This window comes from Sinocyclocheilus grahami, unplaced genomic scaffold, assembly GCF_001515645.1.
Source record: "Sinocyclocheilus grahami isolate Dianchi unplaced genomic scaffold, SAMN03320097.WGS_v1.1 scaffold207.1, whole genome shotgun sequence".
Lineage (NCBI taxonomy): Eukaryota > Metazoa > Chordata > Actinopteri > Cypriniformes > Cyprinidae > Sinocyclocheilus > Sinocyclocheilus grahami.
This window is the reverse complement of record NW_015505386.1, coordinates 2026177-2053691: the sequence shown is the minus strand read 5'-3', so window position 1 is coordinate 2053691 and position 27515 is coordinate 2026177. Positions and strand designations below refer to the sequence as shown.

Genomic DNA, 27515 nt, shown 5'->3' with positions numbered 1-27515 from the left:
ACACACACACACACACACACACACACACACACACACACACACACACACACACACACACACACACACACCTTTAAAAGTAAAAGTTTGGGGTTGGAATTATTAAAATAGCCGTTTTCTGTTTTTAAATGTAATTAATTCCTGTGATGGCAAAGCTGAATTTTCAGCCTTTTCCAGTCTTTAGTTTCACATGATCTTTCAGAAATCATTCTAATATGCTAATTTGTTGCTCAGGAAACATTTCTTATTATTATCAGTGTAGAAAACAGTGCTGCTTAATCTTTTTGTGGAAACTGCTACTTTTTTTCCATATTCTTTGATGAATAGAAGGTTTAAAAAAAAACAGATTTTTTTGGAACCATGTAAACTATAATTTTTGCTCAGTTGAATTGTTGATGAATAAAATAATACATTTCAAATATTTATACACACACAAAGTTCAAAATATAACGTAATGCTACAGTAATACTGTCAAATATAACTGAACAATTTTTGAAGAGAAGTGCCACTAGGGGTCAGTCCCAATCTATTTCCAAAAACATGGCATCAACTCTCAGAAAAGAGCAGTGAGCTGGTGTTGATGAGTCTTCTTTGTGTTTATGAAATGAGAAAATTGGGAGGACATTTTGAAACAGGTAACTCCGTCCACAGATCATATGCTAAGTTATAATCCCGCGAGCCTAAGCAGCGGTTAACGTGTGAAAACACACACATATCCGCATTACACAGCCCCTGGCCACATGTCACACATCAGTGCTCCCACAGCAACACGTCACCTCTGCAGTGGGAAAACAAAAGATGATATCACAAGCATCTCATCCAATGAGATGCTCTAACCTGGCTCCACTCACCTCCACAATCAAAGTCAACTCATTTTGATGCAACAACATAACTGCCGTTGACTCACCCAAAAATGTATCCCTGGAGTGAATTTCCCACCATTGTGTGTGTGTGTGTGTGCTGTGCTGTCTGCAGCTGGGGACACAGAAGAGATGGAAGAGTCACCGCATACTCATTCCAAAACGCCCAGCATGCCAGCCATGTTGTGCGTCATTGCATTTCCAGAACAAAGTGTAATGGCTTGATTTCAGCTTATGGCACCAAAAATGAGACTCTTATTCCACATGGCTCCATTTTCAGCATACAGAAGTGCAGTGGCAGAGAAAAGAGCCTCTTTCCACATCTCTACCAACAGGAAGAGCAATTACATCATTTAGTCAATGCAAACAGTTCAATCAACGGTTAATGGTGCCTATTTCTCCTCAGCTCAGCCGTTTTGGCAGTAATTAATGTGCGGGGTCTTGTGTAAGTAGATGGTTACTGTCTTAAAATAGGATAGATGAATGCAGTAGTGAATGCAGAGACTCAAAGAGCTGTTTGTGCTCAAAAGATCGCACTCAGCAATACTGAAATGGGATCCTGGGAAACACAATGTTCCCAAATGCTCCCACACCACCAAGATTATACTGGTCCTGTTTCAAAGGGGAATCATGCAGGAAGCACACACCACTTCCAAAGAGGTTATCTAAAACTTATTTGCTGAACTCTTCATAAGAGAAAAGAAGAAAAAGAAGGGAGGGCGACATGTTTACAGAAAACAATAGTGCCTAGTGACAACTGTGAGTGAAGGAACTTTCGCAGATCTCACTTTGCCACAAGCTATTAATCAAAGGGAAGATGAGGCACTCTGTACATATTTATGATTTTTGTCCCACTGGTAATTCACTCAGCCTTCCAGGGGTTGGTATAAACAGCAGAGAGCTTTATTCTAGGGATATTCTGTGGCCATATATTTTTATATATTGACCACTAAACTGTCTAATTGACCATTGATCGGTTATTAAAAAAAAAAAATTATAGCCAATAACAATGAGCAGTAATTATTTTTATTTGATGGCAGGAACCAAAAAAATGGCTAAAAAATATAAAATATACACTATATATACATATATAATATATACACTATATATAAAATATATAAATAAATCACAAAAAAATAAAATTCATCATTTTAAATGCTACATGGTAATTTAGGCATCACAAAATTACAATGCACAGTATGAAAAATGGATATTCATATTGAGGTTTGCTAAAGATTACATTTAATTTAAAAGCATTATTGAATGACTTGGGTTTTTAAAAATTTGCTTTAAGTGAGCGTTAATCTAATAGAAAAAAAATATTCAAATTATTATTGTGAAAAATATATATTATATTATTATTATATTATATATTGTGAAAAATTATATTATATTATAGACTGTGAAAAATATATAATTACTATAGTGAAAAATATGTAATTTATAAAAAATATATAATCATGGTAAAAATTATTATTGGTATTTGTTATTTCATTATTATTATTATGATTTTGATGTTTGTGTGTGTTATTTTATTTTATTTGCACAGAGGTAGTGCAAAAATATTATCTTAAACTCTAAAGGCTAAAACAGAGTGCACAAAGATCACTGTACCTTTAAAAGGCCACTGAGCTGTTAGCTTTACGTTATAAGCTGTTCCTTCCCTTATACTTTCTATTCAACAATCAACAATACAATAAAACATGCACCCAGCAGCAGACACTAAACTGTTTCTTTCAAAGAGCACTATATATCAGCATTTACATGACTGGCATTTCCAGAACAATCTCACTGTAGGCGAAATGCAAAGCCTCTCTTCCTCTGTCTTTCTTCTTCACCCTGCAAGGCACGCACGCACGCACGCACGCACGCTCTCACTCTCGCATGCACGCTCGCACGCACGCTCGCACACACACACACACACACACACACACACACACACACATCCAAAAACAAACAAGCTTGGTATCTTAAATTTATTTTGCAAACACTTGTACTGTACACTGTTTGCAAATCTTTACCAGTATCTTACCAGTCTACAGTGAACATGATGTGCTTTTTTCCTCTGTAAAAGACGAGACGCTCAAATGAGCTGTCTCAGCACATCAGATGACATTTTCCAACAGTTTGCCTCCAGTACAAACACGACAATAGCAATATCTCATAATCACCCACTACAAACAGACTGAAACCACTGAAAATTAAACACACAGCCATTCAGAATAAAAAACGGAGCGGCTCATACAGTTTGTGTAGTAAAGACAGACACCCCTCTGGGTTGCACATGTTTAGCCTTCTTAACATAACAAGCTACTTAAAATTATTACTTTTATTAGTATTACGGGCATATCCCTGACAGCATTACATTGTTCATAAAGAATAAAGTACATTTTTATGTGCTTAAATTACCTCTGTGTTCTAAAGGTACAGCAAAAAGCTCATCACATGAGTCTGTGTGTGGTATATGTTGATGTGCATACATTTGTGTTGGTCTTTTGAACAGACCAGGTGGCTTTGACGAACCCAAGGTCATCAGGTTGTGTATGCATTTACATTTGATGTGTATATTCAGGCATTAGCATGTTTGGATTGCTTCTGTGCGTTTATGTGTCTTTTGTGCATAGTGCTGACACTTCATATACATATTTACATTGTGAATGAGTGTGTGTGCGTACATGGTCTGCAATGTCACATGTGTGCAGCTACATACAAAGTCCATCATGCATCGCTGTGTGAGCGTGTATCACAGATGCTGAAAGCTGCTTTCTGAAATCGGCAGGTTCATTTGCATTTTAATTAAGTGGCTTCGACCCAGCTAGTGCAGGCCTCTGGGGCCACCCTGAATCTCTTCTCTCTCTCACCCGCATACCTCCAGTTTCCAGCACGGGTAACACTAGAAGCCCATAGCTAATCAACGCAACCATGACCTGAACAATCATGCTAATGCTTCTAGCTGCCCACTGATATCAGTTCTGAAGTTACTCTTAAATAATGAGATTATTGTTAATTGGCATCAACCAAAGAAGTAAGCTTAGGGCACCATACTGTACCTCTCCACTCAAGCTAGATGCATCTCTAGAATAACTAAATTAAACAAATTAATTAAACAATAAAGTGAAGTACACTGATATAAAAATTACAGCCGATACCAATAAGCCAGTAATTAATTTTATGTTACAGCAGGAAACTATTAAATGGCTAAAAAACTATACTATTTTGTGTAAATAAATAAAAAATGCTATACCAAAAAACCTACAAGCAAACAAAACAGATACGCTTTAAATGCTACAAGCTAAACAGTGCCGGATGCCAGAGCTACATGCCAAAGTTTAATAATCATGGTCTCTTTAAATCCCTGAAGTATGAGCAATAGTAATAGTGATGCAGGCCTGAGCTAATAAAGAAATCATGGTTACTAAATCATCAAGAAACTATAAAAACAAAAGGAAAGTAAACAAAGGCTTGTGTTTTCTTAGACTGGACTCAAAGACAATAAGCTCCACAACAACACATTGATTTCCATGAGTTCCTTTCATGCACACACTATCAATATTTGATCAGTTGGTCTGTCCGCATGCACCCGAGGGAAGAACGCGGGAGGGGTGTAGAGAGCAGTAGCAAACTCCTCCTCACTGTTTACTCGAAGTAGGCGGAGTCTACTCCACACAAGATGGCCTTTTATGAATAATCAATGAGTTGCGAGACAGAGTGAGGTGGCTCATTAAGGCAAATTACACGCAAGCACTGCTCGCCATCAATCACACACAGCAACAATTCATCTGCCACTCTCCTGAGGCCACATTGCTGGAATGAAGGGGGCGGCACAGAAAGTCTCTGTGTCGAAAACCAAATGTATCTTTCTAAGATAATTCTCTTTAAGGGTGATCTTCTCTGCCGGGGTCAGCGAGGGTATGCGCTTTCTTACCGCCTTTAACTAATGACATCATCATGACTCAAGAGCATTAGTAAGTGGATACCGAAGAGATGATTAAAAATAAATCCCACTAGATCTGAGCACAAACAACTCAAATGCAGCAAAGAGTTCTGTAACAAATAGAGGATGTTTTATTTATAGCATAAACCCTCTGTGGAGATGGAGAGTATATGCTAGTGTAAAATAGAGAGATGGCAGAGTCGCCCAAGGATAGGCTGTGCAGAGAGCAGAGGGTGGGCCGGCTCTGAGATGGATGTTAATGACTGGCTGTATATCCTGATGGGAGCTCATTGGCTGGATGGCTTCAGGGCACCTGCACTATGTGCGACCTGGAATTTTGACATTTCTGTGCCCTACAAAAATTTGTTTTGACAAACACTCTCCATCGTAAACAAGATGGAGGACTTATGAGAGAGGGAGAGGGATAAGATGGAAGGAAGGAGGGGTTTCTGCACTCACCTCTCCCTTCTTCACTGTCATGGACTGGCGGCGAGGCGTGCTCTCTTCGTTAATGCTGGACAGGAAATTCTGTGAGATGCGGAGGGCATCCTGCAGGAGGGGGTAATCTGGGTGACTGGAAGGTGTGTGTTTCAGAAGATCCTGTAGAAAACAAACACAGACATTCAACCAAAAAAAAAAAAAAAAGATTTAAAGGAGACCTATTATTTCCCCTTTTGACAAGGCATAAGTATTAGGTGTCCCCAGAATGTGTCTGTGAAGATTCAGCTCAAAATACAGATCTTTTATTATATCATTTTGAAAATGCCTAGATTGAGTGGAATCAGAAACATGCTGTTCCCTTTCATGGGAACTTCGAACTGCATCCTCTAGGGGTCGCTATGGGGAATGCCTCGTCGAGACCCGTGTCTGAAGCATACATTAAAAAAACACCAACACCACGTTGGCCGGCGACAGCCATGACGTCACTACCGGCGCGACTATAGTATAAATAGGCACAGGGAGAACACATCATCCTCTTCTTCATCTTCATTGACTGTTTTGTTTGAAGCGTGCAAAAATTTTTCCATGGTAAGACCGATCTCTTTCATTCATTATGGCGAGCACTAGCAAAGCGTTTAGAAGATGTGTGCATCCGTGTCATCGCTATTTGACACCCGATGACACACACGATCTATGCGTTGTTTGTTTGGGTGAAGAGCACGCACGCGATGTCCTCGAGGGGGCAATCTGCATGCACTGCGAGCGGTTTCCAGTGAAAAAGCTCCGTTCTCGTTTGTCCCTTTTTTAGAGTAAAGAGGGGCAGCCATCTGCTTCCCGCGGTTCAGGACCCGCCGCTGCTGAGGCACGGAGGAAAATGAGCTCATGGGAATCGCAGGTGGACCTGGCCGATGAGTTTAAAGAGGGGCTTTCCCTCTCGCACTCGTCGGCTGTGGACGAGAATGAGCCGTTGGAAGATGATGTTATTTCTTTAACATCTTCTGATCCAGAGGCCAGTGCTCTGCTGGGTTTAGCCCAGGAAGAGCAGGAAATGTCTGAGGAGGGCGAAGAAGCTGAGGCTGAGCCTTCCCAATCCTCCTGCCCTGCGTATGATGAGCTCTTGGAAGTTATGGATCGTGCCACGGCGAGGCTTGACTTGCCGTGGAAGCGGACTAAGGAAGTGGCGTCGCGAGGTTGTCTCGATGAACGTTATTTTTCTGGCCATAGCCCTCCAGCTCAGGTGAGCCTTCCTTTCCTTCGTGATCTCTGAGATCAAGATGGAATGGAAGAGGCCGTTTTCCTCACGCATCCATCGGTTCCAGCATACCAGTTATGCCAACATCGAGGCGATGCGCGAAAACGGCTATGATAGGATGGCCCCGGTAGAAGAGACGCTAGCCAGCTATCTCTCTATGGGTGAGACATCCTCTCTCAAAACTCCCTCCTTGCCATCCAAGCCCCTTCAGATTACATCTCGCTTGAATGGCAGGGCATACGCAGCAGCAGGTTAGGCTGTCGCTTCATCGCACATGATGGCGGTGCTCCAGGCATACCAGGCTGACCTGCTGAAAGACCTGGATAAAGGCGAGGGCCTTTCTCCTGATGAGCTAGCTGAGTTGCGCCGCACCACGGATCTCACTCTCCGTGCTACTAAGCAGGCCGCCTCTGCTATGGGCAGATCCATGGCGGCTATGGTGGTGAACCTGGCAGACATCGGGACGAAAGAAAGAGGCTTTCTTCTCAATGCCCCAGTTTCGCCCTCTGAACTTTTTGGTACCTCCATTGAGATGGTGGTCGGGAAGTTCAGGGAGGCAAAGGCGTGCTCAGCAGCCTTCAAATCCTTCATTCCACGAAGGTCCAGTTCTGAGCCCAAACAACCAAGGGCTCCTGGCCCGTCTCGGTTTGAGGATCAGAGATGAGCACAGAAGGCTAGTGTCGCGGCTCGCGCTCCTCCCCCGCCTGCGGGTAGGGGTAGGAAGAATCGCGGGTCAAAGGGAGGTAGGCAAGACCTAAGGGATGTGATCCAGACAAGGCATCAGCGCTTTCGCCCGGATTGGAGTGATACTTGAGTATCCACTCATTTCCCTTGGGGGGTTTAATATCTGCCCTTATCTTTCCCTTCCCAACTCCCCTGTAACCACCATCTCTCCACCTGACCGAGTTTAGGTGGAAACTTCCTGCATAACAGTCTCCTACTGGACCTATGATGTTTAACCATCTCCAGGATGATCAGAAGAAATGGACAGCACCTGCGTTAAATATATGAGTGTCACAGCAAAGGGTCTGAATACTTAGGACCATGTGATATTTCAGTTTTTCTTTTTTAATAAATCTGCAAAAATGTCAACAATTCTGTGTTTTTCTGTCAATATGGGGTGCTGTGTGTACATTGAGGAAAAAAAATTAACTTAAATGATTTTAGCAAATGGCTGCAATATAACAAAGAGTGAAAAATGTAAGGGGGTCTGAATACTTTCCGTACCCACTGTAGATGGCATTTGCTAGAACCTTCTTGTGTAATGCTGTCTCAGGCAGTGCTCCCCTCGCCTTAGAGGGTTGTATTTGAGCTTGCCTCTCCCGTTTGGCCCAGTACTTTACACAGTACTGTGAACAGATGCTTGGAAAGTTCTAAAATCCACATAAGTGGTAAGTGTGCACGTTATGCTTTGCACACTTTCTCAAATCCACATAGCTGGTAAGTGTGCACGTTATGCTTTGCCCACTTTTGTGAAATCCTGTATGGTAAGGGTTACGCGTTATTAACCTCGTTTCCTTTCTCTGAGTTGGTTTAGACCCCGGTACTTGCCTTGGGCTCCACTCATCTAGTGTGTCTCTGTCGACACACTCTGGAAGTATCGCTCCCCTCACCATTGAGGGTTATTGTGAGCATGGTATTTTTTTTCGAGCGTTAATTCTCTATGAGGAATTCCTCGCTCCATGGGCTGTTCTTGTGGTAGTGTTGAGCAGTGCTTCCCTTTTATTAAAGGGTTACCTGGAATGAGCACACTATTCCTCTGACTTCGGAGTTCTCCTCTCACATGAGAAGTTGAGTTCTCGGTTTTTCCAGAACACCTGGAACCAGCAGCATCAGGCGAATTAGGCCCTTCCTCTGCCTCTCTGATGCGCTGAGTGTTTGGCTAGTTTGCGGTACGCTTACCCTTTTGATTCTACAATCGCGCAGTAGGTCGAGCCCCCTCTCGTTGAGAGCTGGTTTTGTGCTCCCTCAGCTAAGGTAAACTACTGCTAGCCGTTCCAGCATTGGAACATGCTGTAGGTAGAGCTCCCTTCTCGACTGAGAACTGGGTGTGTTGCTCCCTCAGCTAAGTAACTGCTAGCTGTTCCACCTTTGGAACATGCTGTAGGTCGAGCTCCCTCTCGATTGAGAGCTGGATATTTGCTCCCTCAGCTACAGATTTACTGCTAGCCACTCCAGCATTATAAGCCTTAAGATCGAGTTGATGACTTCTCAAACATAGCATTTTGGGATGCACCATTTCCATCTATGGGCTGCTCTTTCAGAGTGCCACGAGAACCCCTTAGAACGGTATTGTTTAAAATCCATGTTATGGTAAGTGTGCACGTGAAGTCTTTGTACACTTTCTAAAATCCACACTGTGGTAAGTTCGCACGCTAGTACTCTGCGTTCTTTTCTAGAATCCTGTATGGTAAGAGCTACGCGCAGCAGCTTCGTGCTCTTTCTGAGTGGTTTAAAACCCCGGTTCCGCCTTGGGCACCACTCCCCCTATGTATCCTCTGGATACCTACTTTAACAGGGTGTTGCTCCTAGGGGTCTGTTGAGACAGTTCCTTCAGCATATACAGAGACTGTGCGGTAGCTGCCATGCTGCGGACGCAAGCTTCAGACGAAGAAGTGTATGATGTGTTCTCCCGGCGCCTATTTATAATATAGTTGCGCCAGTAGTGACGTCATGGCCGTCGCCGGCCAACGTGTTGTTGGTGTTTTTTCAATGTATGCTTCAGACACGGGTCACGACGAGGCATTCCCCATAGCGACCCCTAGAAGACGCAGTGTCTCGTTCCCTACTCAGGGAACCATGGTTACATAAGTAATCTGAGACGTTTTCGTGTATGTCTCCTTAAATGCAAATGAGCTGCTGCTCCCCGCCCCTTTTCCAGAACAGGGAACAGTTGGTTCATCAGATACTCTGCTAAAAAACATCTGTTTGGTTTTGATGATCATGTCTATCGCACTAATATCATGCATTTTTTATCATATTAGTTTAAAATTCTGATATACGGTTTTCTGAGCGCACACATCCAAAGCACGCACACAGAAAACGGCTGTCACACAGCATGTTCCAAGATGGTTTGTACATATATAGCAATGCAACCAAGCATTGCTATGAATGGGAGAAACGGCAACACCCAATATGGCACGTCCAGGGCACCGTAATCCCACCTTCTAAATAAAAGAGCCACTTCCTATGAAGTTATATGTCGATGTACATTTGTTCCCTATGTTGTTTACTGTGCCCTTTGGACTAAATACACTCCTTGCAACTTCTCCTTGAATCTCACTTAAGATGGCAGAGGAAAGTAAACTTCCCAAGGCACTATCTTGCGATTGGAACGTGTCCTAAATATGAGCAATAGTAAAAGTGATAAGCATAAACATTTATCTAACGCATAAAGAAAATATGATAAACTTGACTCACATGTAAAACAAGGGTGCTCCGGGTCACTCTGTCCACTGGTTTATAGAGCAGAGCTGGCAAAGACAAGACAGAAGAGAGAACACACAGTGGGCGATTATTCCCAAGAGCCACTTTCATACCACAGGTTCAAATGCCGATGTTTGAAACCTTATCTAATCCACCCACTCAATGGGTTTTATGCAACTGAATTTAAAAGAAGGAACGACATGACATGCAGAGAGCAAAATGTGCAACACTTAAGCTCAATGAAAATACTACAGATAAAATAATGACCATATAATATGAAAACAATAAATGCCATCCTGTTGTTTCTTACCTTCCAGTGAGTATTTGGCTGTCAGGTCCTTGCACTCCTTGGTGCTCCTGACCTTGAGACTCTGCAGAGATATCAGAGACAAACTCAGGATCAATAAACCTGTGAAGTGCACACCATCATGCAGAGCTGGTAACTGTGATCTCATAAAGAACATCAGATTACTATTACAGAACAACTATTTTCACCATATTACAGCAGATATTCTCCTGACAAATGATAGCTGGTTATGATAGATGGATTGCTATGTAGATTGTAGAGTTTATCATACTTGTAAATAGCACATGATAATCCAAACATTACATGTAAAAATAAACAAAACCAGCTGTTAAATACTTGACTGTGTACTTATTTTGTTGTGGTGTATATTCAACTTCTATCTCCTCTATTCTCTGTATATTGAAAGAATCCCTTTCGGGAGAGACTAAATTAATAAATTAGCTTGTCACATTTGATCTACATACGGTAGGCACTAAGTAAATGTTTCCTATTGCAAGCTTTACACTGGTGGCAATACGCTCTAGAACCCCCTAAAAATGGTCCCCCCCCCCCAATGCGAACAAACAATTATCCTAATGTTCGCTTTTGGTCGTGCTAGAAGGGAGGAATATCCAAAGTGTAAAGGGAAGTAGTAGTTGGCATGACAACGGCTGGTAGGGGGAATAAAGTGGGACGAGGTGAGCATCATCATGTAGATTTTATTCCAGACACCCTCTCTTCAAAACATTTAGCAAGGCATAAAATCTCCCGCTGAACTCTGAAGAGCGTTGAGCGCCACTTTTAGATTTGCTATCCTGGTCTCTCTGGTTAATCAGTCATTCTGAGTGACCCCATGGAGGAGTGCGGCAGGTAAAACCCAGCATAAAAGCTGGAAATTACTTGTTCTTTGATGGCAGGATGCATTACAGTAGATCTGATTGGAAGTTGTTGAAGCTACAATTCCACTTTCTTGTTTTCTAACTTTAAACCAATACAATAAGCCTGAATTAGGGATGATAAAAATACTTGTACTTTGTCCATACCAAAAAAAATGTTTTGGCTTTGTCTCAAGAATCATTACATTTCAGTATCAACTATGTTACAGGATTCTAGCCACCTTATTTTTCCCATAAGAGCGGGCGCGGCCATTTGTGTCTGGCTTCCGTAGTCACCCACTTCCAGCTATTTTTAGCTGTACAAAACACCTTGTTTTGCAGCTTGATATTCAAACTGGTGTGTCTTACCATATTATTATAATGTATTATCCTAATTATGAACACATTGGTTTGTAGTGCAAACTGTTTTATCATTTACTGCACTTTGTTATTCTTCTTGTTATTTCCCTACAGCGGTTAATGAAAACGGAAAACGGCTTACTTTCGCATTGAAAAATAAGGTGGATAGGGCCCTATAATTTCCGCGATGTGGAAAACGAGGACAGAATCGCGGAATCCAGTCATAAAAATTGAATTTACTGTATAACGTGGAATGTCACGGAATTTACCAAATTTTGGATGAATAGATCAAGAGTAGGTCAGTTCACTTAAAACAAAATGCGCCACAGACTAGTGTCTGTGAATATTAATCAGCAAAATACTATTTATGAATCCTGCATATTCTGCACGTCTCTGTATGAATGAATGGCATAGATGCGCAGTTTCGTTTACTACACACATACTGAAGCATGCGTGTTTTCACTCTCTACCGCCTCAATATAGGAGTACATGAACACATGAACATAATCTCTCGAATTGCTCCGCGTGTCATTTCATGAGCATTTTGCTGTTTCTTTTGAGAAAAACTATGGTCATATCATATAAACAGAGAAACTTAAAGGTCTTCACAACAACCCGTCAAAATTAAAAGTTCGGTTTCACTTAAAGAAACTGTAACAGGAATATATTAGGCTACTTAATGTAATGATAAAATTATTAAAACATTATTTTAAGGAATATTTACCAGTAAAATTATTTACCAGAATTTATTTACCAGAAAAATGTAAATACACGAGACAGAATTTCTGAATAAATAAATAAATTAGTTTTTTATAAAATCAATTATTTAGAGATGCTTTTGATTATTAAAATGTAATGAAACTATTAAAATGGAATCCGGAAAATTCATGGAAAACAGAAATTGATCAAAATAAAACTAAATTTGAGGGGGAAAAAACAACAAAAAACCAATTTCTTAGGGTCTTAAAAATTAAATTTTTGTTAAACTTTTATTAAATTGCTGTTAAATTGTGCAAGTTTCATGATTTCAATAAATTAGACATGCTTTTTGATTAATAACATTTAATATAACCATTAAAACAGAGTCTAGAAAAATTTAAACAGGAAAAATTGAATTTGGGAAAAAATAAAACCGATTTCTTAGGGTACTAATTCTATTCCTTCTAAGCTGGGGATTTTGGGTAGCGGTATCTGTTCCCGTACTAGAATAACCATACCTTGAGCACTCCAGTAGGCATTACCTCAGAGATCTCTGCGAACTGTGTGTTTGCTTGACAGCACTTCTCTGCGGTCTCCACGGCGAGTTCGTAATTATCAACAAAGGCTCTGTACACTCCAAGCTGGCTAGCCTGCAGGAAGAGAAAACAAAGTGAGTCATATCCACTCATGCATCTTTTTGTCTTTGTTGCCCATGTATGGTGGACTTTAAAACAGTAGGATGCAAACTGTTGAGATTTATGAGCATATCCAAGATGACAGTTCCCGCTTCTGGCTAACAGCGACACTATCAGTAATGAGTGAGATGCACGCATGGACTCGTCGTGGTGACATGGGGCGGACAGACGGGACAGTGTCATCGCCGCAGGAACAGCTGGGCCGTTGCTGTGCGTGGCTATAGAGCCTACAGCGGTTGCCATGGCAGCAGAGGCCAACTCTACAGTGAGCAATTAATGCATGCGCATGGCGCTTGTAAAAAGCACATTTGAAAATCTGATTTAGCCCATCCAAACTCAATAGCCATCCTGTTAGAGCTGGAAACCTCTCTCTGGAAACAGCTCAATCAATCTCTCAAAAACACAAATATACATTAGATGATAAAGGGGTTGTGTGGGTGTATATGCATGATAATAAATAAGCTGGAGCTGAGCTAGCTAAAACATTTGTCTGCCTGAACTGACCATGTGGATTTGACAGTTTAAGAGTACATATTTAACCATACTGTAGAATGTTTTTGATTTCTTCAAACAGTCATAATCTGTAGTTATTTAGCTTTACACTTTCACTTTATTTGCTTTAGATTAGATTTCCTAAAGTTTTTGCCCTTATGACACTATGTTTTTGTTACTGTACCATTAAAACGATAGTTCACCCAAAAATCAACATTTTGTCTCCTTAGGCAACGTTTACACTAGTGTGTTTTCGTTTTAAAACGCATAGCTTATTCTACGGTTACGCCTGTCATTTACACTACTCCGGCATTTTCAACCCTCGAAAACTGAGACTTTTGAAAACGCTGCAGACCCCGTTTTAGTTTGAAAAATCAGGGGTTGTGTTTCAGTGTAAACGGACCAAAACGGAGACTTTTGAAAACGATGGCGTGGCTGCCCATATTTCCTCTGCGTATCCTTGATGACCGTGTAAACAATAACATCATGCTCATTGTTGTACCCATAGATATGTATAGGTAGAATCCCCATTCGACTGCTCAAAGTACGTAGAGGCGTCCGCCATCTAAATAATAGAGACTCTACCTATACATATCTATGGTTGTACATGCATTAATGGTCATGTGACATGCGTTTGTGGTTGTGTAGTGTGGACAGAGAATGTTTCTGAAAGGCAGTGAAAACACTAGTCTAGACGAGGATCGTTTTCATTTTAAAATGAAAACGCACTAGTGCAAACAGGGCCTTAGAATTTTAAGGTTCTATCAGACATTTTTGTCAAAATTGAGTTATTCACATATTCTTATCCTGTGACTTATTCTTAGTTTAGTTTTTTTCAGACTTTTTATTTAGAAAACAAAAAGGTTCAGTCAGCGCTGATAGCCTTGTGGGCAGTGTGCCGACATACAATGTCGTTGCACTACAGGCATTTCACTTCATGTCAGCTAAAAAAAAAAGGTTCTATCTAGAAAGTATATGGAATGCAAAAACTTTGAAGCTCAATATCTCAAAACCGCTCAGAATGTAGATAGAACCTTATAATTCCAAAGTGGCGATTTATTCATCTTCATGTCATTCCATACCTGTAGTTATACTTCAGTTTCACCCCACAACCCCAAGTGACCCCATTGGTCTCCGTCCATGTTTGGTGGTACATCCGGGGATAAATCTTTTATTTTGCACAGGCCAAAGAGACCATAAGTGAAGTCATTTTCGTAGCATGTGCAATCCTCTCCATGCTGAGCAGAAACAGCCGCTCCGGGCCAGAATCTATCTGCAGCGTGGCGGACGGGAATTTACTCTGCGACAACCTCATTACAGCGTGGAGAGGGATGATGACCGTAATAAAGCAACGACAACACATGCTGGGTTGAGTCAAACCGTGGATGAGCGCTGTGAAAGGATGTGACGTGCAGGTCGCGGTTTCTGTTTGCGTCATCACAACATTTCGGCCGTATTGTTTCGGTGATAAAAGTCTTTCGGTGGCCGAATATTCGGTGCATCCCTAGTGTTAAGCTTAAGAAACTGAAAATTTAGAAAAGTAAACAGACTGAAGCAACTTCAATCAAATGTGTTTAAAACATACGAAACCAACTAAACTAAGAGACCGTAGTCAGAGTAGACACTATGGGCCTCATTTACGAAATGAATGTATGACAGAAAAGTGGACATACAGTCGTTTCTATGCAAAACTTGGAATTTATCAATATGGATGTGAGCGGTGGCTACAATCAAATCTTACGTCAGGCCTAAACTCGTGTAGTAAATCTGGTGGAGAATTGTATAATGACAGAATTTTGTTCATTTAGATTATTTTCCTGACCGACAACCGAAGCTCATTAGTCCATCGTTAACCAGTAAGATTAGAATTAGAATTTTTTTCAGGGCTTTAGCTTTATATTTGCGAAAAGCAGCATAAACAACAGACCATGAGGATTCACACATTGTGGCATCACGCACCTGCAGTGCTTCGGTGAACGGAGAAAAACCTAAATCAAGTCTATAAAAGGAATAAAATAAATAGGACTACACAAAATATATTTCTCTTAACAAAATGCAAAAAAAAAAACAAGTATAGGCTACTCTCATTTTCGTGACACTCAATGCATTTTATTTCTTTTCTTTATATCTTTATTTTATTAAACCCATCTGATCACGCAGGCACCTCGCGCACACACAAAACATTAGATCTAGTTGCTTGGCGACATTTCAGCCATTCATCATCAAACAAAAATGTTATCAATCAAACATAAAAGTTACACTGTTTATTTTAAAAGGTCCGCTGTAAACTCCGCGTGCAGCGCCCAAACAAGCCTTGTATAGACATGTTGCAAATATGGCAAATGAGAGATGCTCGTGAGCCCAATGCCGTTTCAGTTTTGCTTGACGTTTGTGTGCTGTTTATAATAAATGCCACTAGCTTATAGCGTGATTTTTTTATATTATAGTTTAATATATAATTTTATTGCTGCTTCTTTTGTCATTCTTGTTCTGTAATACCGTTAAATGTAAAGGATTTGTTGTAGAGTGAAAGGAACTAAATAGGCTAAATAATGTTTATGTTTGTAAAGGTTTCCTTGTATTTACCGGTATTTAATATACATATAAATTAATGTAATTGTTTGCAGTTACAAGGTTAATAGATCTGCACTCGTTTCTATGTTAGATTGATAAATGAGGCCCATTATTTCATTTGAAGGATACAAATTGTTCATAATGTTGTGAACTGTATATGAATCATTCAGACAAGAAACCACTGAAAAAGAAACTTGGAGAAACAAATGAAAAATTTGAAATCTTATTAAAGGTTTTTAAAGTTTATTAGATCTAAAACTACATCTGGTCTAACCTCATAAGAATCAACTGAAAGGTAATGGGTCCCAGAGGAATTCAAGAGATCACAGTCAATCAAAATATGCTTCAGAGATAATGGACTCTGGCATAAGGGGCATTAAAGAGGATCTTCATTTATTAACAAAACCCTAGGTCTTGAATTGCCTATTTGACAGCGGGAACAGATAATTTGGTCCTATCAATTTTAAAAATGCATATAACATTTCCACCAACCACAGGATTGATTTGGTAAAGTTTATTTGTACTTTACTGATCCCATTTGGCTCACCAATTTTTAAGGATATTCATGTTTATAGTACAGTAGGATTGAGGTCTGAAGGTGGAACAGGACATTTTTTGAGCCTGAATGAATGGACGGACGGACGGACAGACAGACAGATAGGTTTTAGAATAGGTTTTTTATCTACATTTATAAAATATTGCAAAAGCTTTATGCAAATCTGTAATGGAAACCCGGCTAATAACTGTGATATTTGAAATGCGGTTAAAAAAAGTAGGATTTTTTTTGGGACATTTAAAAAAAAGAAAGGGCGGGAAGTACTGATCAACAGGACATTCTTTATGTACACTGGTTACGGTTACAAACTCTCTCAAATGCTGTGTTGACAGGATGATATTCTTCATTCAGATAACACATACACAGCCCATTAATTCATTATGTCAATACAGAGAAGTTGTATGTTAAGGCTGTTTTGAGAAGGTCGAGATGCATCTAAACACGACAGAAAAACTAAAAAGTTGATGCGTCAGCTGGTTGAGACAGCTTGACAGAGACTTCAGCACAGCAGTGTTCACATCCTCTCAGCCTCGACACACTTCCTCATGATGACATGACCATATGCCAGGCCCAGCTGAAGATGAAAGCACGTTCCTCTGCTCTCTGCATTTAACAATGTTTAAGTAGGTCACAGAAAAGATGGGAATGTCAGAATTTCTTGCTGTTAGGAGAACAGTCTCCGGAGAATTTACATACATGTGTCAGCGTCAGGCGTAAAACATTTAGTGCAAGTGAGCGGGAATATTAGCATCTTTCTCACAGCGTAGCGGGACATCGAACATCACCTTTGACATGCAGACTCCCGTAATGACTTTGCTCATGATTTGCATCGCATTTTCTTACTCAACATGAGCTGTCGGGAAGGAAGAAACAACACAAACCGCAGGAGGCATTTCTATCACCGACTTTGACTATATCTCACTCGTTCATTTATCTTCTTGTCTCTCCTGCTGCGAGTAAGTGTCTTTTTAGCGAGGCTGCCTCCTCGAGCACTGCCTCGACTCCTGCCTCCGGATTCTTGTTAATAGACGCGGGAGAGGTTGAGGGGATCAGTGATAAATAGCCTCTGGTCAAAATGACTGCCTGACTGACTAACTGACTGACTGTCTGAGGAAAGCCCAACACCTTCTGGGAGAAAACACAACTTGGCAACTGTAGCTTCCGTTTATTAACCATGGGATGGTGAAAGTGGGGAACAATGAAGGGGAAAATGGAAAGATAAATAAATGTGGAATATGACTCCTGAGTGCGCTGGCCGGACAGACCTAGGAGGGATTTATCTGCCCCCTTAACAGTCAGCAGAGTCACGTGAAGAAAGAACTTAATGGAAAAGAACAGGGGGGGGGGCAGAGATAGAGAACACAATCTTCGAATGGCACTATTAATAGCCTCTCCTCGAAACACAAAGCACACACTGTAGTATCTGCCCAAGTGTCTGGGTGAAAAAAGGCAGAATTGAGATGTGATTTTCAATGTTACACAGGCTCCTGCAGTCCAGACATTGTGTGACTGTGCAGTGTTGCTCTAGGGGCATAAATGATTCATTTAGGATTCCTTGATTTAGAGATAAATGTTAATTCTTATTCAGCCTCATGGGGCACAAAAGTGGAAAGAGACTAGACAGCGGAAGCATTCCACCATGATCAGAATTAAATTCTTTACTCTAATTCTCAATTCACAATTAAATTAAAAAGCAGATTTTGATTACACATACATTTTTTAAAAGTCAACATTAAATGCTGTTTGCTTTTTGAGTGAAACAGGACATATTTTATGTACAAAAAGGAGGACAGGACATTATCCATCTAGATTATGGTGATACAGCGGGTGGTGTATACTAAAAATGGAGATGGGGATTTGGTGGAAGGAGTTTAAAAATGATGTCAGACCCTGAGCAAGTTATTACAATTTGCAGACAATAAGTAATTTTATGTTGTGTTTAACCTGAAGGGGTCTGTTTAGAGAATTTTACTCACTTGTTTTTGGAAAAGGTCTCCCACGCATTGGTGGTGACTCCACTGCTGCACTCTGGGTAAAAGGTTATCATAGAATTCTTTGTGGATCTCGTAGAGCTCAGGCACTTTAAAGAAGATGGTTTCGATCTGTTGAACAGTCAGGACAGGCTGTGAGGTGGTGGCTGCTGCTTTCAGGGGCTTCATGGGCTGACAGAGCAGGAACAGACATTTGAACATTTTAGTGACAATATAATCAACTATACACCATTGTTCAAAAGATTGAGTTTGGGTTGGTAAGATTTTTTTTTTTGAAAGAAGTCCCTGATGCTCTTCAAGGCTGTATTTATTCCATCAAAAATATAGCAAAAACAGTAATATTGTAAACTATTTTTAAAATTTAAAATAACAGTTTCCAGCTTTAAAATGTAGATTATTTTAAAATGTAATTTATTCCTGTGAAGGTAAAGATGAATTTTTAGCAGCCATTATTCCAGTCTTCCGTGTCACATGATTCATTAGAAATCATTCTAATATGCTGATTTGGTGGTCAAAAAAATGTATAAAAATATTGTAAAAATTATTTAAAATGTTGAGAAACCATAATAAAAAACACCTTTTTCAGGAATCTTTAATGAACAGAAAGTTAAAAAAATAGCATTTGTATGACATAGAAATCTTTTGTAGCATTATAAAAGTCCTTAAACTAACTTTTGATTAATTTAACGTGTCCTTAAAAAGAGTAGCAGTTTGTTAAAAAAAACATCTTAATGACTCCAAACAGTAGTATAAATGCAAATATATGTATGACCTTCCTTGGACTCCATATACTAAGTTTCAGTTAGAGTCTGCATTTGGCTTAAATTTGCCCTGCTAATGTACATCATCACAAACACATATTTATATGCCATTAAATGTATGACTTTCCTGTTGCTGTTGATGGATAAGATCATCTAATTTTAAGCTCAGTGGCATAATCACTCAGCTGGCCCACACATCTCCCTTATAAGACTCCTTGAGCAAATTTAATCACGCACCGTTAGCAAAATCAAACTTGAGGCATTTTTACCAGTAATAGCGCCTCCAGATGGCTGAGGTAGGTCTCTTCACTGGCCAGGATTCCAGACAACACCCTTTTCCTCATCTCCAATCCCTTCTCCAGGTCCAACTCCGCCTGCATGAACACAGAAAGAGCTCACACGCTTCTGAACAACACCCTCTTAAATCACATTACATTAAATTAAATACTGGCAATGCTGAAAAGAGCTATAAAAAAGTGATTTGGCACTGGTTCAATGGAGCTGCTTTATGGTCTTATAATAACTGTCTTGGCTACATGAGAATCATGGGAAATTCATAACACCTTTGAACTGAATAAGGCCTTTATGTAGTCTACACTATTCACAAAGCCCTGAGTAAAGCATTAGAGATACTACAGACCTAGAATCCATCCAAAAGCAAGGCATATCTATTTTATGTCATGTGTAGGGTTACCAAGTGCTGATGACGGCTGAGTGGGCCTGAAATGTTGGTTTCCATGGCCACAGCACAGGTAGTGGAAACCACAGATGTTTGTGATAGTCTCATGAGAATTTCTAGTCCAGATTTGAGGATAAAACATCCATCTGCTTCATGACTGTGTTATCATTGTAGACTATACTGGCTTGAATTGAGTTTTTAAGCTGAGCTGAGGTGATGTTAAATTGCTTTCACTGCATACATTTCTTCTAATCTCACCAACTGATATAAGATGTAAAACCCCACCTGGTGACAGAGTAAATCCCGCCACTGAAAGTTTCAGCAGGGGGAAGGTGGAAATCAAGGTTTTATTCATGAACTCTTGGGTGCTAGACGTCTCACCCCAGGGGGCACCCCTGTATCTCTAGACCACCATCTTTTATTCAGCCACATATTTATTAATCAAAGCATGTCAGTCTTCCAGCGCATGAGAATGAGTTGAGCTCAACTCAGATAATCAAACAATAACCCTCGCTTACTGAAAGTGCAAGGACGAGAAAGTATTTCTCATCATACACAGAACAGGCAAAAATTACAAACGGCTCCGATGAGAAAGAAGCAAACATGTTTAAAGAACATACAAAGTACAGTGTGTCAATAACAACTAGGATTATATAGATCAATTATTTAAAATATTTAGCCACAAGTAATTAGATGACATATTAAACATAGGGTATATAATAAACAAGTTATTATAAACTTGTTTGATTTACATTAACTTTTCCCATACCTATTTTTCTACCTGGAAGCTAATGAAAGTTGCCCCACTTTTGGATTTTCATTTGTCTTATAATGTACTTTGAAATGCGACCTAATAAAAAACAGGTTTGTTACCAACATGAGGCCAACGTACAGTTTTTTTTTTTGAAAGAAGTCCCTGATGCTCTTCAAGGCTGTATTTATTCCATCAAAAATATAGCAAAAACAGTAATATTGTAAACTATTTTTAAAATTTAAAATAACAGTTTCCAGCTTTAAAATGTAGATTATTTTAAAATGTAATTTATTCCTGTGAAGGTAAAGATGAATTTTTAGCAGCCATTATTCCAGTCTTCCGTGTCACATGATTCATTAGAAATCATTCTAATATGCTGATTTGGTGGTCAAAAAAATGTATAAAAATATTGTAAAAATTATTTAAAATGTTGAGAAACCATAATAAAAAACACCTTTTTCAGGAATCTTTAATGAACAGAAAGTTAAAAAAAATAGCATTTGTATGACATAGAAATCTTTTGTAGCATTATAAAAGTCCTTAAACTAACTTTTGATTAATTTAACGTGTCCTTAAAAAGAGTAGCAGTTTGTTAAAAAAAGCATCTTAATGACTCCAAACAGTAGTATAAATGCAAATATATGTATGACCTTCCTTGGACTCCATATACTAAGTTTCAGTTAGAGTCTGCATTTGGCTTAAATTTGCCCTGCTAATGTACATCATCACAAACACATATTTATATGCCATTAAATGTATGACTTTCCTGTTGCTGTTGATGGATAAGATCATCTAATTTTAAGCTCAGTGGCATAATCACTCAGCTGGCCCACACATCTCCCTTATAAGACTCCTTGAGCAAATTTAATCACGCACTGTTAGCAAAATCAAACTTGAGGCATTTTTACCAGTAATAGCGCCTCCAGATGGCTGAGGTAGGTCTCTTCACTGGCCAGGATTCCAGACAACACCCTTTTCCTCATCTCCAATCCCTTCTCCAGGTCCAACTCCGCCTGCATGAACACAGAAAGAGCTCACACGCTTCTGAACAACACCCTCTTAAATCACATTACATTAAATTAAATACTGGCAATGCTGAAAAGAGCTATAAAAAAGTGATTTGGCACTGGTTCAATGGAGCTGCTTTATGGTCTTATAATAACTGTCTTGGCTACATGAGAATCATGGGAAATTCATAACACCTTTGAACTGAATAAGGCCTTTATGTAGTCTACACTATTCACAAAGCCCTGAGTAAAGCATTAGAGATACTACAGACCTAGAATCCATCCAAAAGCAAGGCATATCTATTTTATGTCATGTGTAGGGTTACCAAGTGCTGATGACGGCTGAGTGGGCCTGAAATGTTGGTTTCCATGGCCACAGCACAGGTAGTGGAAACCACAGATGTTTGTGATAGTCTCATGAGAATTTCTAGTCCAGATTTGAGGATAAAACATCCATCTGCTTCATGACTGTGTTATCATTGTAGACTATACTGGCTTGAATTGAGTTTTTAAGCTGAGCTGAGGTGATGTTAAATTGCTTTCACTGCATACATTTCTTCTAATCTCACCAACTGATATAAGATGTAAAACCCCACCTGGTGACAGAGTAAATCCCGCCACTGAAAGTTTCAGCAGGGGGAAGGTGGAAATCAAGGTTTTATTCATGAACTCTTGGGTGCTAGACGTCTCACCCCAGGGGGCACCCCTGTATCTCTAGACCACCATCTTTTATTCAGCCACATATTTATTAATCAAAGCATGTCAGTCTTCCAGCGCATGAGAATGAGTTGAGCTCAACTCAGATAATCAAACAATAACCCTCGCTTACTGAAAGTGCAAGGACGAGAAAGTATTTCTCATCATACACAGAACAGGCAAAAATTACAAACGGCTCCGATGAGAAAGAAGCAAACATGTTTAAAGAACATACAAAGTACAGTGTGTCAATAACAACTAGGATTATATAGATCAATTATTTAAAATATTTAGCCACAAGTAATTAGATGACATATTAAACATAGGGTATATAATAAACAAGTTATTATAAACTTGTTTGATTTACATTAACTTTTCCCATACCTATTTTTCTACCTGGAAGCTAATGAAAGTTGCCCCACTTTTGGATTTTCATTTGTCTTATAATGTACTTTGAAATGCGACCTAATAAAAAACAGGTTTGTTACCAACATGAGGCCAACGTACAGAAAAGCTATAACTTTCAATTAGTGGTGTCAAACGATTAATCGCGGTTAATCGCATCCAAAATAAAAGTTTTTGTTTACATAATATGTGTGTGTGTACTGTGTACATTTATAAAAAAAATTTTGGCTTAATTTGAATAGAGTGGCAATCTAAAACAGCTCTTTGTGACAGCATGACAAGACTATTTTTAAACATGCAATTTGTACTCACTGAAATTAAATCTGGTTCTGTGTTTGAGGAGAATGTGTCTGAAAAATGGGTGACCATCCCTCTGTAGTGTCAATTGCAGGTTTATTTGCAGCTCAATTCAAGACGTTTTCATAGCAAATCCCTCTTTGAATCCATCCATATTTCAAATCCCTGGTTGTGTGTATGTTGGATAAACAAGTAAAGCGTGTAGGTGTTACTGGGGAAGGGTGCATGAGTGAGTGCAGGTGAGTATCTACTCTGTATTGATTAAAATTAGGGCTGCACGATAAATCGCATGTGATTGTCATGCACATCTCGTCAGTAAAGCAGGTTCTGTGATTAGTAGTAAATCTCCATCACGTGCTTTCAGATGGAGCGGCATTTAATACACAGAGCCATAGTTCGCTGACAAGCTGTGCAATATTGCGTTCATAATCGCAGATGAATCGCATTCGATTATGAACGCGATATTGCGTAGTTGGTCAGCAAATTACGTCTCTGTGTATTAAATGCCGCTCCATCTGAAAGCCTGTGATGGAGATTTACTACTAATCACAGAACCGGCTTTACTGACGAGATGCGCATGACAATCGCATGCGATTTATCGTGCAGCCCTAATTAAAATCCAAGTGGGAGCTAAACACAGAGGTCATAAGGGCCCAAATAAAACTGCTTGCCTCTGGGCCTGGTATTGGCAGGGAGGGACATCAATCAGTCTGACAGCCAATGGATGTGTCAATGAAGCAAGAAAGCTCTGTTTTACAATCAGTAATTTAATTTGATGGCCACTATGCATGATGAAGGCTCTGAAATGAAATGAAAGCCATGATAATTTTAAACCATAGAAAATAGAAAGAATTTCTTTAGATCACGCATGACTGCATGCAATGAACGATGTGAGATTCTTCTGCACAGTGCCGAGCTATATAATATTTACTAAGTTGTGATAAGCACTAAATGTTCAATTAGAATTGTACTATGCAGACTCAGCACTGCAGAATCTGCAAGCTTTGAAATCTGCCAAATTTCACAGCTCACTGGTTTTGTTGTGTACCATTACCATGGAGGCTATAAATATATGTGGGTTTACTGGTACAATTATTCATAATAAACTGCTTCACAGATGGCATATACTTGGTGGATTCCTATCACGGATCCATGCATGCATAAAGAAATCTCTAATGCGTACTCTTTACCTTCGCACACCACCGGCAAAGCATTCATCTCTCTATGCCCAACAAAATATGACGATTCTGACTCGTCATTTGTGGCATTCTGCAGTCAAATATTTGTTTAATCAATTATTTTGTATTTGTAAAATAAACGTAATTATTCAAAGGCCAAAAAAATCTAAATGTCAGATTCATCACTGTCTGGCTGGCAAGGAGGTGACTTACAGACTTGGAGGACTCAATCGAGCCGGAGGAGAGAGTGTCTCGACTGCTGCGGCTCTTGGAGCTGAGGTGAGGGGAGGAGGAGGGGGAGTCGTCGATGTAGGGCAGAATGTCATGGTGTCGGCGCTGCTCCTCCGCTCGATCCGCATCATAACCATAGGTGGGCGGAGTGCCTGTAAATGGACCATCTGTGAAAAGTAAGAAAAAAAGGAATATGGTTGACAAAACCAAGTGGAAGACCAACAACAATTTATGGAACGCAAAACATCTTTTGGACCATGCTTACTAGAATGAACGGCACAGAAATAAAACTACTGATTGGTAAACAGAGTTCATGCCCCATGTCTTAATGTCATCCTGTTTCAAATTCGCAGTGTTCAACTGATTCAGTTTAAGTAGCAGTCTAACATTAGCCTAGAGCTCTTAAAGGGCAATGAGATTATGTCTGGAGTGGGTTTTAAGTTTTGGGATTAATGCAGACAGGCCAGAACTTTCTGTATACATTAAGATCACAAATAACTTTATGGCTTAAAGAGTTTCCCTCACCAGAGGAAGAGATATAAAGGGAAGACAAACGCTCCCATTCCTGTAGAAGAGCAGCCCAAGTTCCCTCTTCCTGGACCGGTTTGGCCATTAAGCTTCTGGCAGCCGCACCAGAGGATCTCATATTTATTCAACACAAGCTCTCAGTTAAAACTAACTGTTTTGCCCTCATATAAGACAAGCACATCTGCTAGCCTCTGGTAGGAATATGCAGGACATTAAAGGGTAAGTTGTTGCAAACCAGTGTGAATTTCTTTCTTCTGCACAACACAAATATAAAATTTTTGAACAATGTGGGTAACCAAAATGGTTGCTGGTCCCCTTTAATTTCACTAGTATGAAAATACTATACAAGTCAATGGGGACCATCAATTGTTTGGTTACTGTGACGAGAGGGGCGGGGCCGAGAGCCGTGGGAACGGAGCGAGGCCGGTGGAGTAATTGCTAATACGCGACACCTGGGCCACTCACCGGTCTCGAGTCTCACGGAGGAGCTCCAGAAGGATCCAAAGGAGGAATGACGACAGTGAAAGACGAGAGAGGACCAGGCCTGGAGTTTATTTTGTGTTTTGTGTGCGGCAGTCGTCCGCGAGGGGCTGCCGCTTTAATTTAATTTTGTGTTTGTTTATTTGATTAAAGTTTTGTTTCAATGTTCGCCAGTTCCCGCCTCCTTCTTCCCGACCTACAAACGTTACAGTTACCCACATTCTTTAAAGTGTTTTCTTTTGCGTTCAGCACAAGAAAGAAATTTGTGCAGGTTTGGAAGAACTTGAGGATGAGTAAATTATGAAAATGTTTCAAATGTTTCAAAAAGGTGACAGCAAAAATGCACTGCCAGCTTTAAACAACTGACAGACACAGTGAAACTGTCAATACAAAGTCATTGCTGAAGTTAATTTATTTCTAAGATGGCAAAGCTGAATTTCAGCAGCCATTACTCCAGTTCTCAGTGTCACATGATCCTTCAGAACGCATTGTGATCGGATCTCAGTGTAATGTTTAAACACAATCCAGCCATCGTGTCTGCATTAGCAGGTCGACATCACGCAAAATGCCGCCCCCTCTCTCCCGATCTGTCGGAAGAACAGAGCGCTAGTGAGACTCGTACATTTATTTTGATTTGTAAAATGTCCCGCGACTGAAAATAGTTTTCAAAAGAAAACCCACCACTTCAGGTCGACTTTGCACCGCAGGCTTATTTAAATATTGCGCGGGAAATACAGATCCAATCACTTATTCAGATCGAGAAGTCAGCTGATGTTGCCAAGTGTTAACGTGCCATGTCCTGATTGACTGATGATCCGATCTGCTTGATCAGTTCACGGTGATTGCATGTTAATGCCAAGTGTAAACGCAGCCTTTGATGAATAGATTAATGGTTTAAAAGAAGCATTTATTTGAAATAGCAATTTCATGTAAGTCATTACTTACTATGCTTTTAATAAATTTAAAGGGGTCCTATTATGCTTTTTCACTTTTTTAATTTTAGTCAGTGTGTAGTGTGTATGTTTGGGCATTAAAAAGATCTAGAAAGTTACAAATCTCAAAGTCCACTCCAAAGGGAGATATTTAGTTTTTTAAAAATCCCTTTTCAAGAACTACAACGAACTCCTCGTTTGGACTACAGAGTTTGTTTTCCGGGCTTTGTGATATCACAAAGCGGCTCATTAGAATTTCATTACAAATAATTCCCGCCTACAGAAATTCGAATGGTTGGGGGGAGGGGAGGGGCGAGGTTGTGGTTAGAACGCTTGGTTGAGTGAGTGCATCAGACGAGACGACGAAGAAGAAGAGCTGCTGCAGAGTTAGTGTATCAGAGAAAACCAAGAAGAAGAGCTGATGTGCTGCAGCGTCAAATTTTTGTCATGTCTAGAACAGCGGTTCTGAATTCCAGTCCTCGCGTACCCCCCCCCGCTCTGCACATTTTGTATGTTTCTCTTATTGCTTCATACGTTTGTTATATATTTCCGGATATTCCTCCATGATTCCAATTTGAAGGGAGCGTATATGTTCCATACAAAGGACATTTAAGTGTGCGAGACATGAATATAAATTGTATTTATTTACAGGAGGTATATTATGTCCCACTTCACGCTTCTCTAGTAAGTTTCGTATGTGTGTGAAGATGCTGCAGGCAGCGGCGCAGCGCAAATCTGTAAATTAATATTCCGAAGTGAAGTAAACTTCAACGGATTTCCCCTGCTCAGAGAGTAGGGAGCAATGGACACTGTGTAGGGACCATGTCAATCGGAACACAGTTCATGCACGGAGCTAACTTCTAACGAGATGATCTGAATCAGTTGTGTTAACAAAGAGAGACGTGCAAAACATGCAGAGTGGGGGTACGCGAGGACTGGAATTGAGAACCGCTGGTCTAGAACAAATCTTACAAATATAACACGACGTAGCTGGGCGCCGCGGACAGACGCTGAATGGCGCCGTCGGTGTGCCTACACTCATAGAAAATAATGTATTTGAATTTTAAAGACGTGGCGCGACGCTGCGCTTCATGTCCGGTGTGCGACCGCCTGAAACGCTGTTTTTTTT

The 27515-nt window shown here is 40.1% G+C and overlaps 1 protein-coding gene across 1 annotated transcript in view; it reads right to left on the bottom strand.

Annotated features, from left to right (window-relative positions):
* The window catches only part of LOC107595694 (breakpoint cluster region protein-like), a 92005-nt gene that overhangs the window by 10553 nt on the left and 53937 nt on the right, over window positions 1-27515 (bottom strand). Inside the window, exons 2-8 of the mRNA XM_016286186.1 lie at window positions 24429-24613; window positions 21541-21645; window positions 18424-18609; window positions 12673-12780; window positions 10221-10281; window positions 9905-9957; window positions 5251-5391 (exon numbers count right to left, since the gene is read on the bottom strand). Coding sequence (XP_016141672.1) covers window positions 5251-5391; window positions 9905-9957; window positions 10221-10281; window positions 12673-12780; window positions 18424-18609; window positions 21541-21645; window positions 24429-24613 — 839 coding nt within the window. The remainder of the gene's footprint in view (window positions 1-5250; window positions 5392-9904; window positions 9958-10220; window positions 10282-12672; window positions 12781-18423; window positions 18610-21540; window positions 21646-24428; window positions 24614-27515) is intronic.